Source organism: Arvicanthis niloticus, chromosome 26 (genome assembly GCF_011762505.2).
Source record: "Arvicanthis niloticus isolate mArvNil1 chromosome 26, mArvNil1.pat.X, whole genome shotgun sequence".
Lineage (NCBI taxonomy): Eukaryota > Metazoa > Chordata > Mammalia > Rodentia > Muridae > Arvicanthis > Arvicanthis niloticus.
This window is the reverse complement of record NC_133434.1, coordinates 4,484,141-4,496,509: the sequence shown is the minus strand read 5'-3', so window position 1 is coordinate 4,496,509 and position 12,369 is coordinate 4,484,141. Positions and strand designations below refer to the sequence as shown.

The 12,369-nt window shown below is 48.5% G+C and overlaps 1 protein-coding gene across 2 annotated transcripts in view; it reads right to left on the bottom strand.

Annotated features, from left to right (window-relative positions):
* The window catches only part of Kirrel3 (kirre like nephrin family adhesion molecule 3), a 562,840-nt gene that overhangs the window by 39,918 nt on the left and 510,553 nt on the right, over window positions 1-12,369 (bottom strand). For both annotated transcript variants that reach the window (XM_076924603.1, XM_076924604.1), the window contains exon 5: window positions 6,503-6,660. In XM_076924603.1, the coding sequence (XP_076780718.1) occupies window positions 6,503-6,660 (158 nt within the window). The remainder of the gene's footprint in view (window positions 1-6,502; window positions 6,661-12,369) is intronic.

Sequence of the window (12,369 nt, the reverse complement as noted above, 5' to 3'; positions counted from 1 at the left end):
CTCTCTCACCCCTATACCCCTCACCTCCTCTCTCCTCTCTTCACGGAGTTTGTGTCTAGGGACACACCTCAGGCAGTGAGTCTTTCACCAGCAGACAAATGGGCTCTGGGGTTAGGGTGGGGGAGCAGATTATAATGATGTCGAAGATTCCTTGACTCACTCACTACCTTCTTGGAGCTTGGTGGGCCCTACTGTGGCATCAGACTCTAGACCCCAGCCTACCAGTTCCCTAGGCTTATCGATGTGGTTTTGATGGCAATCCTGGAGGATCTACAGTGATCCAGCCCATGTTGGTATACAGACAGGGGCCAGGGGCTGGGCATATACACAATATACAGGCATTGTGAACACAAGTCCTGAAAATCAACTGTGTCTGCAGAGACTGATCAACTGATTAGAATTTCAATATGATGGAGAAACTGGAAAGTTGCAGGTCCAGATGCTAATTGCTTATCTCGGGCTTGTGTTAGTCCTCCCAAACAGCCATTCCTTGCCCACCTCTGTGTCAAGAACTAATAACCTGTGACTAATAGATAATAAGTTAGCACATCACTAGCTTTCACCAACTCCAAAGCGCAGATAGCATCTTGGGCCTTTAGCAAAGCTTCCCCCATTTCTCCATACACACCTCTCTGGTGTACCCACCAATGTATTTTAAACCTTGCTTGACTTTCTTTGGTCTGTAAAACTATAAAAACCTCATGAAATGTCTTTCATGTTAGAACATGTAATTTGGAGTAAGTAACCTAAATTTGTGTTTCTGGGCCGTGGTTGCTCAAAATGGCTCCAAAATAAACTCTCTCTTCTTCCCTTTAAGATGAAACCGGTGGTTTTTCCATTGACAGCATCATGTGGTCAGGAATGTTTTGGAGCTCAGTTCTCCAGGAGTGGATTTCTACTTCTCTCCTGCATGCATGTACCCACTTTCTGTTTGTGGGTGTTCGTAGGCTTCTGCCCACTCACTGCATCGAGGGAACTTTCTCACGGGTTCCAGTGACTATGTGAGGCTTTCAGTGCCCGTCTGAGCAGAGCTGGCTCTGGTGCAGCTTCCTGTTTGTGCGCCCAACTCCACTGATCCCATTCTGGAGGTCACTGAGGCATTTATTGCTCTGCTTTCTCAGCTCTGGCCTGTGAGGCTGCGCTGTGAGGGGTTGAGTGTACTCTTGGGGCAGTAGTCCAGTGTGGGTAAGCAGATTTTTCCAACCCTCCCAGGGCCTCTGGTACATAGTGGAAAGCTAGACAGACCTCAAAGATGGGCAGCCTGAAGGCAAAGCAGTATGTGTGGGTGCCCCAACTCTGGCACTAAATACGGGCAGCCCATTGATATGCAAACAGCCTGGAGAGGCCTTGAGCAGGCCTGATTGCCTGGCAACAGGGCCTTTTCTCTTCTCCCTCCCTACTCACCTCCTCCACCTGCTGTCTTTTTTTTTTTTTAATCATCTCTTTGCTTCCCCTTTTATAGACATTTGAGGGGTGCATGTAGGTAGACCTCTTATTATCTGGACTGAATAGGAATTTTGTGGATAACGTGGGTCTGTGCAGTGTCATTTGCACGAGAGACCCTGCCTCCAGCCTTCTGTCCTAGGGCTAGAAGAGATGTCCTTCATGGATAAGGAGAGCACAGCTGGCTATCACATAACATAGAATAGGATAGAGAGAGATTCTGGGCCTCCTAAGTTTGACCAGTCAGATGCAGTGTGCTGGAGTGGCTGGAGGAGATCGTGTGTACCACAGAGAGTGAGGGCCTGGGGCATGTGAGCCAGCATCCCCGTTCCTGGGCAAGGTTTCTGGAGCTCAACTTAGCACATGCCCAGGGGTTGGCAGGCTGACAGCCCCTTAAGTAGGCAGGTAGCTTGAAAGTGGAGAAAACAAAGAAGTAGGTGTGTGTGTGTGTGTGTGTGTGTGTGTGTGTGTATGTGTGTAAGGCTGTATCTCCTAAAACAATATCATCTTCTGTCTGGCCCTTAGTAAGTCATTGGCCCTCCCTGGGGAAGCAGTAGAAGGGATGGGATGAGTGCTCCTGGGAAGATTGACCTTGGTTGGGGCTAAGCCCATACTTCTTCTCTTCTTCTCCCATCACCAGTTCCTCCCTCCCTGGACTTGTAGACTTGCTGACATTTCAGATGAGTGCCCTGTGACACCCATTCTTGTATCAGGCCCAGGAGGAACAAGGGAGAATCTCAGTTGTCCCCCCACCCCAGATTCCCAGGGTATCTGTGAAGTGATAGGAGAGAGGCAGTCCCTCATCATCCCCCAGCCTCCTCTTTCAACGGACCTGGCAAGCAAAGTTGCCATAGGGTCAAGCTGTTCACACCAGCACCTGGCCTCAGGGAGAAGCTCTGAAGTCTGTCCTATAGATGGGACACAACACCAGCAGCCTCAAACTCTAGCTGCCATGACTTCCCCACCACAATGAACTACCCTCAGACCAGAACCTTCTTCAAGTGGCTTTTGCCAGGTAGTTTGTCACAGTCATGAGGAAATTAACAAACACAGAGCCGCTGTGTTCTCCTCCTTACAAGGGACTTTTTTTTTTTGTTTGTTTTGTTTTTTTTTTTGTTTGTTTGTTTGTTTTGTTTTTCGAGACAGGGTTTCTCTGTATAGCCTTGGCTGTCCTGGAACTCACTTGGTAGACCAGGCTGGCCTTGAACTCAGAAATCCGCCTGCCTCTGCCTCCCAAGTGCTGGGATTAAAGGCGTGCACCACCACCGCCCGGTTTACAAGGAACTTTGACAGAATTACATTTGCTGGGCTCAGTCATGCCCAGCTTGAATCCTAGCAATGGGAAGGCAAAGGTGGGTGGATCTCTCTAAGTTCAAGGAAAGCCTGGTCTGCAAAGTAAAGGTCTGGCTAGCCAGGGCTACATAGTGAGAACCTGTCTCAAAACAAAATCAAATAAGTAATTTACATTTGTTTATTTGTTTGTGTGTTTATGTATTGTGTGTGTGCACACACATGTCATGGTGTGCATGTGAGAGTCGGGGGACAACTTGTGGGTATTAGTTCTCTCTATCATGTGGGTCCTGGGGATGTAGCTTGGGTAGTTAGGCTTGACAACAATTGCATTTACCTGCTGAATCAGGTAATCTCATCAGCAAGGAGCAAGGAGCTTTGCTGTGTGATTTCTTTTGAGTCTTGAGGTCACCCTAACAGTAGCCTTGATTATTATCAAACCCATTTTGCAGCTGGGGAGACTGAGACAGAGAGATTGAGCCCACATTATGCCGTGATAGAAGGCTAGCCTGCAGACCCTGTGGACTGCTCTGTCTGGACACTGCCACAACATCTAGAAAATGCATGTGTCCTGGTGTGAGGACCCAGAGGACCAATGATGGTTCCAACAGCTGTAGTTATTGCAGGTCCAGTCTGCCAGGCAGGTTTCTTGGTCATGTCCCCAGCCACCCCTAGACCCGGATGCTAATAATGTTCCCTGCATACAGACGAGGTCACAGACAAGGAAAGTTCAGACCACATAGCTAGAGGGTGGTGGAGCCTGGAATTAAATTCAGGACATCGAGCTTCAGCATCAGTGGGCTTAACTACCACCACGTGACAAATCCTGAAGAGTTTAGATCTGAATCTGCCAGTCCTGGGGAATTTCCCTGTGGACCCCATCTGAATGGTTGTGTGTATTTGTGTGTCCCCAGGCTCTCTCTGTTGTCCCAGCTATTCTGCCTTTGTAAATAAGTCAGAAGTACTACTTGGCTAATGACAACCGTCTTTGCAGTTCTGGAGAAGAAACAGCCTGGCTGAGCTCCTGGAAGGAGATGGGTTGTGGGGCCAATCTCTGACAGCCCCTCAGCTTAGGCCATATAGCTCTCCTGGGCAAGGCTGCTACTCATATTAAGGTCCAGTCCATGGGTTTACAGCCTGTTACAGCTGGAGCACTTCCTGAGTGTCTCTTCCAGCTCTTTCATGTTCAGAGGAGGAAACTGAGCCCAGGAAATAAGTTGCCTAAGATTACATAGAGCAGGGCCTGATATCTGGCCCAGCTGCCATTCTCCTTGTGACAGTCCAAATAACGGTGGAACTGGGCAAGGAAAGGCACACAGTCTCCTTTCCAGAAAGGCAATGTGCCAGGGCTTGCTGGGCTGTTTTCATCATGTGGGAGAGGATGGCCTTCTGAATAGATCCTGGAATAGGTCTCATAGGGTGACCTTGATCCCTGTTCTCACTAGATGAGGTATATCCTCTTCTGTTCATGTATCCTGGGAGGGTCAGGCTGGATTAGCTTCAGAAAGACCTTGAACAGGCACCCGCAGTGTAGAAACACCCTTCTGTTTCCCAGCCTCCACTGGATGACCTTGGTCCCTGGGCCATAAGTTTGTCTTTCTTGGCATCTTCACAGTGAGGCTCCACCCAGGATGTGAGCAGAGGACTTATCTCCCAAGAGAAAGCATTGTTCCTAGGGTCAATTCGGGCCCAAGAGAAGCCATTTGTTTGGGAATCTGGCCGGAGGAACTGGGTAGTAAGCCAAACTTTGATCAGTGGCCTTTGGTGGCAGAGCCAATTTGGGGTGGGAAGGAACCATCGTTAGAATAGGAATGGCCTTTCTTCACATCCTCTGCTGGTAGAAAAGACATTTCTTCTTTTTAGGACCCACGGGGAGGAGCCAGCTGCGGGTCAGGAGTAAAGAACAAACATGCACCTTGTCACCCTCTGAAACTGAGGACCCCGAGTCATGGTCCTGGAAGATTATCGCCCAACTTCAGAGCTTGGAGCCTGGCACCCTGATATAGCATCTGGTGGTGTTTTAGGGGACCATAGGGATCTGAGCCTGTCCTGAGAGAGGCCTCAAAAAGAAGAAAACCTAGGTGACAGATCTTGGCTCTAGTCCTGGTGCTGCCAGAAGTCAACTGAGCAGTCCAGGCACTAACTACCCTTTAAGGTCCCAGTTTTCTGTCTCTAGATAAAAAGAGTTTGGGCCAATGGACCACCAAGGTCTCCTTCAGCTGGAAGTCTCTACAGGCTGTAAACTCCACCTGGGCACAGGTTGTTTCTGGCTGAATTCATGAACAGTGAGGTTAACACATGAAGAAGCCATGACCATAGAGTTGGTTTGTTATTCACAGTTCACAAGAGGAGGGGACATGGTAAGCCACGCCACACCAGGCCACTGGGAGTGGAGCGGAAAGTGGGCGATGAACCTTTGTTGTGGTTTGTGAGGAAAGGGATGAATGAGGCAGGGTAGGGGCTGCACAGGTTTAGGGATGGATAACTGTAATAGCTTTAGTGGGTTCTGGGCTGTAGAGAGATTTGATATTTCTGATTGCTGGTCCTGGGGATCCTGCTCTAAACTATAGGACACAGAGAAAAGGTAACCGTAGTCTGTGGATTACAGATGGGCTGAAGAATAAATAGCAAGTTGTTAACTCTTTCCGGGGACTAGTTAACCTGGGTCACTTTCACATTCCAGGATCCATGCGGACATAAGCTGTCAAAACATGTAGATACAAAACACAAAGCAACGGGGTACAACAGGGGCCAGTTCAGGGTCCTACTGTGTGAGCTACAAAAAAAGCAGCCCCATCAGTGAGCACTTCAAGGTACGAAGGTTAGATTTAACCCTTCCTGGTCACTGTGCAGGTATCTTAGCAGGCAGCAGTGGGAAGCAGGCCGGATTTAGCAAATCAAAACACAGGATGACCTATTAACTTTGAACTTCAGAAGAACAATGCATAATTTGTTAGTATGAATGTGGTCCATGAAACACTTGGGAGAAACATTAACTTACTGTGTTTTCTGAAACAAGTCTTAATCCATCCAGGCTGTTTCAACACAACATTAAAAGCTAGAGAGAAGAACTACAGAAGTTTGTTTTTTTTTCTTCTCATAGCCCTGGAGGCTAGGAAGCCTGAGACCAGGGCAGACTGACCCAGTGTATGGCAAGGGTTATATTCTTGTTTGTTAGTGGCTGTCCTCTTACACTGTCTGGGCCTCTTTCATAAGGGTACTAATTTCAATCATGAAGACACCACTCTCATGACATAACCACCTTCCAAAGGCTCTATCTTTAGTCAGAGGATCACATATTGGTTGTGGCAATCCTGGCCTGGCTGTTTCTGCCTCAACTCTCCTCTTCTGAACATACTTTGTTCTAGGGCTATCCTAGTTGGGGGACAGGATGGGGAGGTAGGAGAGGAGAGGCTAGTGGAAGAAACAGCCTGAGGACTAAAGTGGCCATTGAAACAAGCAAGCAAGCAAGCAGCAAGCAAGCAAGCAAGCAGCAAGCAGCAAGCAGCAAGCAGCAAGCAGCAAGCAGCAAGCAGCAAGCAGCAAGCAGCAAGCAGCAAGCAGCAAGCAGCAAGCAGCAAGCAGCAAGCAGCAAGCAGCAAGCAGCAAGCAGCAAGCAGCAAGCACACACAGGGAGACTGAAGCAACAACAGAAGCACTTCTACAAGAAGAGAGGCAGAGCTTATCCTCTTGACACCACCATCCTAGCCTCCTGTTATCTTTTGTTCCACTGTCCATCCCACACCCCCATTCTCTCCCTCAGGCTCACCTTGGAGTAGGTGGCCCCATTGATGACCTCTCCTTTACGTAGCCAGATGATGGAAGCCGCAGGCTTGGCATTGTCTGCATGGCAGGTGAGGTTGAGCGGGTCACCTGCCCGGAGGCTTATCACAGGCCCCCCGAGGATGATGGGGTCATCTGGTGGCACTGTGGGAAGAGGAGGAGAGAGGTTAAGTTTGGGGCAGTCTTCTGTTTGACACAGCAGAGGATAAATCGGCAATAACTGCTCTACTTTGATAAAGAGTACCACCTTCTGTCTTAGGGTGATAGGAACAATAATAAAGGATGTGCTGTTTTAAACCTTCTCATGTCAAGAATAAACACATGTGGTGACTGGCAGGTATCCATAGCCTGCTTCAAAGTCCTGGAAGCAGTGACTTGCAACTGAAGTACCAGGAACCCGCAGGATCTTTATTTTCAACAACAACAACAACAACAACAACAACAACAACAACAACAACAAGAAAGATTTATTTTTATATTTTTAAAAGATTGTATTTTACATTGTGTGTATGCATGGGCTTGCCAATGCTCTGAGTCCAGAGGCATCAGATCCCCTGGATCTGGAGTTACAGGCACTTGTGAGTCACCTGATGTTTGCACTGGGAACCACACTGTGGTCCTGGGAAGAACAGTACCTGCTCTTTTTGTTTTGTTTTTATTTTTGTTTTTCGAGACAGAGTTTCTCTGTGTAGCCCTGGCTGTCCTCACTCTGTAGACCAGGCTGGCCTCAAACTCAGAAATCTGCCTGCCTCTGCCTCCCAAATGCTGGGATTAAAGGCGTGCGCCACCACTGCCCAGCCAGTAGCAGTACCTGCTCTTAATAACGGAACCATCAATCCAGTCCCAACATTTCTTTTTTCTTCCTTTCTTTTTGCCAAGCTTTGTTGCATCTCTCACAGCAGTTTTGCAGGGAAAACAGTATTTTATCCTAATTACAAAGACCTGGAAACAGAGGCTCACCAAGAGACTTGTTCAAGGTCACGTGGTGAATGTATGGCAGAACCGGCGCTAGAAGCCCAGCCTTTGACCCTTGAGCAGGCTGGCCCCCTCCATCTCAGGTGACAGAACAGATCTTTGGATCTGTAGAGTTTGCACTCCTGGCCTTTTCTGATCTCTGCCCTTCACAGTAGCCTCTGAACCTTCATCCCCACTCAAAAGAAACTCCCCTAACTTGAGATTTTTCCCTCTACATTTAACAGTGTGGTTGGTGATTGATGGCTCCATCAGATAACCGTAGTGCCCAAAAGGGAAGAATATGGGATTGTTCTCTTCCTATAGAGCAAGTCCCCTTGCAGGGCCAACACAGAATTCCATGCCTTGAAGCGTCTCCACAGATGTCCACTGGCTCCAGTGAACCTTTGATTCCCATGAAGATCACACTGTAGGATAGGCAGGTATGGTGGGAATCAATTATTATGCAATGAGAAAGCTTGGAGACATCAAGAGTTGACTAAGGACACGTGGCTTCTTGTGCTGCTGCTTCTAAATGTATTGAAGTCCCCCAGGCCTTTACCTCTCCATGGACAAGTCAGAGGAGGCAGGGCCCCATGAATACCATGTGAAGAGACTGTCCCCTGAGGCACCTCTATCTCTCCTGCTGGAGGGTCTATTTAGTTATTCCCAGAGGATGGAAGGGGCTCAGGGACTCCCCTGAGACAGTGGAGGTGGGAACTTTGCTTATTCTAAAAAATGAAGGGCAGATGGGTGGATGGGTGATCAGCAAAGATCTTCTAGAGCTAAGGTTTTCTTATAGGCTTTGAGAGTCAAGACATCCCTCCAGCTTGACCCTCGGCAAACACCCCTGTCTGTGGCTTTGGTGTCTTCTAACTATAGCTCAGAACCTGCTAGCCATCCTCCTCTCTGTCAGCCCCTCATCTAGTCCATTGAACTTCACTAACAGACAGGAGGACTCCATATTTGGCTAGGCCAGTACATCCAAATCAGTAAGCCTTCAGATTGGTTATCCATCCCTCTTATGCCTATCTGGTCCTGGCTCAGTTGTTACGTCTCTGAAGAACCATTTCTTGAGGGATCTCAGCTTTGTAGGACTCTGGAGATGGGGCCACTCATTTACCAAAACCAGCTCTAGATGCCAAAACAATTCTGGCCCAGAGAGGAAGTTGGCCTTATCTAACCTTCCATGCCAATAGCTCTGAAGCCAGGCCTCTCCAGGAGGTCCTGGAGCTGCCAGGCTGGAGGATACAGGCGGGTATGGGCTGGACACTGAAGATAACTGCTTGTGCCCACTGTACCCTCTTATTAGTGCCTATGGCCTCCTTGGTGTAGGCGTGGCCAGAGAGCAAAGTGGGGTTAATTAGGAGTTTCCATCAATGGAGGTGTGGCTAGTGACTGATGAAAGGGATTTTAGCTTCCTGCAGTGGGGGAGGGCTGGACCCCTCCAGCAGTGAGGGCTGGGATTTGCAGTATTCTGTGGAAAGTTGGGTGGTCCTGCTCAGCTCTTAGTAGTGGAAGTCCCCTCCTCAGTGTTGGATGCTCAAGAAAGAGGAACTCATACTCCTGAGTTGGGCTGGGACCAGAATAACTGGTTCCAGAGCTGAAGGACCACTTGGCCCTTTTGGCATCCTCTGCCTTGCAGCGAGAGGGTGTCCTGGGTTGCAGGATGACAGTAAAGCAGGTTTTCCCTCTCCTTGTCAATGTCTTCAGGTAGAGAATGTGAGCACTCCCTCTAGCCTTGGCATGTATTGAAACAAGATAGCGTTTGGCTGGCAACCTTCTGAGGAAGTTTCCTCTATCTTATTGCTGGCGTGATCTTTGATCTGTAAGACTCCAGAGCCTGGAGCTGGATCTTGGGTATCAGGTCTTTTAAAGCTTATGCCAGGATGTGGAACACTAACCACATTTGAGTACCAGATTTTCTCTGGGCTTTTGTCTTAGGTGAATAGAGCTGTTCTATATTCTGATCAAGGTGTAGGTGTGTGTGTGTGTGTGTGTGTGTGTTTCTTCCTAGACTCATCTGGAGGTCCCATACCTTTCCTTCTTTCTTTACCAGTGTTGTGTTGAGGAGATTGCATTAGCAGAATTGGGGATGAAGAAAATCGGGAGTGGAGGGGGGCTGTGTTTGTGGGAGTTCTTAGGCACGCACACACATTCACACACACAAACATCCACCCTCAGAATGGGTCCTGATTACATCTTCCCAAATAAGTGGTTATCATGCTGGTTATTCATGTAGCCAGGCATTATTGATTGGCCTTCGCCTCACTGCACACCAGATGGGGGCGGGAGGGGTAGGTGGGGGTGCAGTGGGTGGGGTGGGGTGGGGTGGGGGAGGAGGGAGGATGTTTGGGAGCCATCCGATGAATAGAAATCAACATTCGTTCTTGGCAGCTGTAGCTCAGATGGGAGATGTGTGTGTGTGTGTGTGTGTGTGTGTGTGTGTGTGTGTGTACTCATTACCTCTCCATTCAGATGGGGGCCCATTGCTAGGGCCATGTGGGGAGGGGAGGGAGTCTCCGAGAAGCCCAGGCCTGGAGATGCATTATTCATAATCGCCTCACAGGATTGGTTATTATCCTGAACCACTCTAGAGTTTGGTCTCCTAATTTTTAATCACAAGGAAGGTGGAAGCGTTAGCCTTTTTGTGATTAATCTGGAGATAAAAATAGTTGACTGTTTTGGTGTTGCTCCTGTTGTCAGTCAGGAACTAAATTTGCATTAACTGTTGGGGGACTGAGGCCTAGGGAAGACCCAAGTGGAGCCCAGGCAGTCTCTGGTTTTGTGCCTGCTTTAGACAGGGCTAGCCTAAGTGAACATGTTTTATCCAGCTGGCCCCTTGAACAAAGGGCAGCAGATCCTCCCATTTAGGTCCCCATCATAGGGGTGGTGGCTCACCCAGGGTTTGGGTAGCACTTAGGGTTGGTCTCTCCCTCTGCTGTGCCCTTTCTCTGCACCTGCCCTAGGGTGGACAATGTAAGGCATCTATTGCTCACCCTCTGTGGGTGGGGAGCCCCTGAAAACCCTCTCTGAGCTCTGCTGCCACGAACAAAGGTATCTCCTTGGAGGGATAGGATGGGGAGATATTACACAGTCCAATCTACATGGACACAAGGAAACTGAGGCCAGAGAGAAAGAGGCTGTCTTAAGGTTATCAGGGAGGGAACAAAAAAAGGAAAGGAGTGAATTTGGAAGGCATATCTAGGGAAGTAAAGCTTCTATTTATTGATAAATTAAGCCGGACTCCCCTCTGACTCCCACCCCCTTATCTCCTTCAACAGGATCCTGCATCTAGAAGCATCAAGGAACCATTGATCTCAACCATCTCTGAGATGGCCTTGAACTTGGAGCTGGAGCTTGTGGCTAAGGTTTCTCCCCTTGCAACATCAGTTGGTTAGAAGGCCGCCTAGGGCTACGATTGGAGGACTTGCTGCCCCATTCTGGGCTGCTGCCAACTCACTGCTGTGGTGCCTGACCATTGTACAGATCAAAGTTCATTTAACTCATTGATTTTGACTTGCCAGCTTGGTCATCTCCCCTCGATCCCCAGTAGCCTAGGTCCACTGTCTTGGGGTAACACTGAGGATGTTTTCTTCCATTGGTCACCCAAGTGGGCTCCTGGTTGGGTTTCCAGGAATTCCTCAGATAGCATGTTAACCCAGGTGGCTGGCTCCACAGACAGCCATCTGGGCACAACTGCCTTGTGAATCAGCAGCATCCACACAGAAGGCTCTGTGTGGCAGCAGGAAGGGTGGGAAGCTAGCCAGGCCATCTTCAAGCCAGCATGGGGGGGACTCACAGAAGTTAGGCTTTTGGGGACAGGGCTGATCTTTTTTTAACCAATCAGCAGTGAATTCTCCATCCTATAATGGAGAGGTCTACATAGAATTTAAATGGGTCATGTCCCTGTTCTACCCCAAATCCTCTGGGTCACCCTACTGTACTGGAAACATGAATTGCACTCAGATTTGCCCACCAACACTTTCACCCACAATCCCTGTTACCCCTGAAACATCAGTCCACCCATCTTCCATTTTCCCAACAGAGACCCCAGGAACTCAAGGCTTATGCCCGAATGCATCCAGAGGCTACATTTTCACTGGTGAGCTTGCTAAAGTCCCAGGACATTTGTGCATATCCATGTTTGAGGGCCACTAGGGGTCCGATAAAAGAAATTACAGGCTGACGAGTGTGAGGCCGGAGGACTAGACAGTGAGAATAGCTCTGGGGTTCTCAGTCCCTCGGTTGGCTCCATTCTTTCTTAGCTTAGGTTGAAGAACAGGCAGACTGCTCACTGCCTGCATTACAGTCAGGGGACCTTGTTTTAGAGAAGGTGCCATCTCTTTAGCTTGGGGTGTAAGGGTTCTCCTCCCGGGTTGCTCTTACCCAACTTTTAAGACTAGCTAAGAGGCCATTCTTTTCAACCAATCTTTCCAGAGTCTTCCAGTTGGACCAAGTAACTTCTGTCTCTATTCTGCAGTATTCCAGGCTCCCTCCCATTTCAGTATCTAGCTTGTCCTAGGGAAATATCTGTGCCAGCTGCCTCGTTCCTACAAGGTAACTTTGCTGGTCCTGGATCGTCTACACCTAGCACAGCGCATGTAACACAGGACACAGTATGGCTGAACTTGGCGTAGACTCTCACTTTACGAGATTTTTTTTTTTTTTTTTTATTACAGACAAGTTAAACAACCTGATAAATTGAGCCCTCTTATCTGGGAAGTGGGGTAATAAAAAAATACTTATCCCGCCGGGTTATTAAGAAGATTAGGTTTATGTTATAAAGAACGAGGCGAGGGCTTTGTAAAGAGTCACCGGGTTATTACGCCAAGTTTGCTTTGTGATTATGTGAAAGGCGCTGTGTCAACTGTTTCTTGTTTCATTGCCGATGTCCTTTGA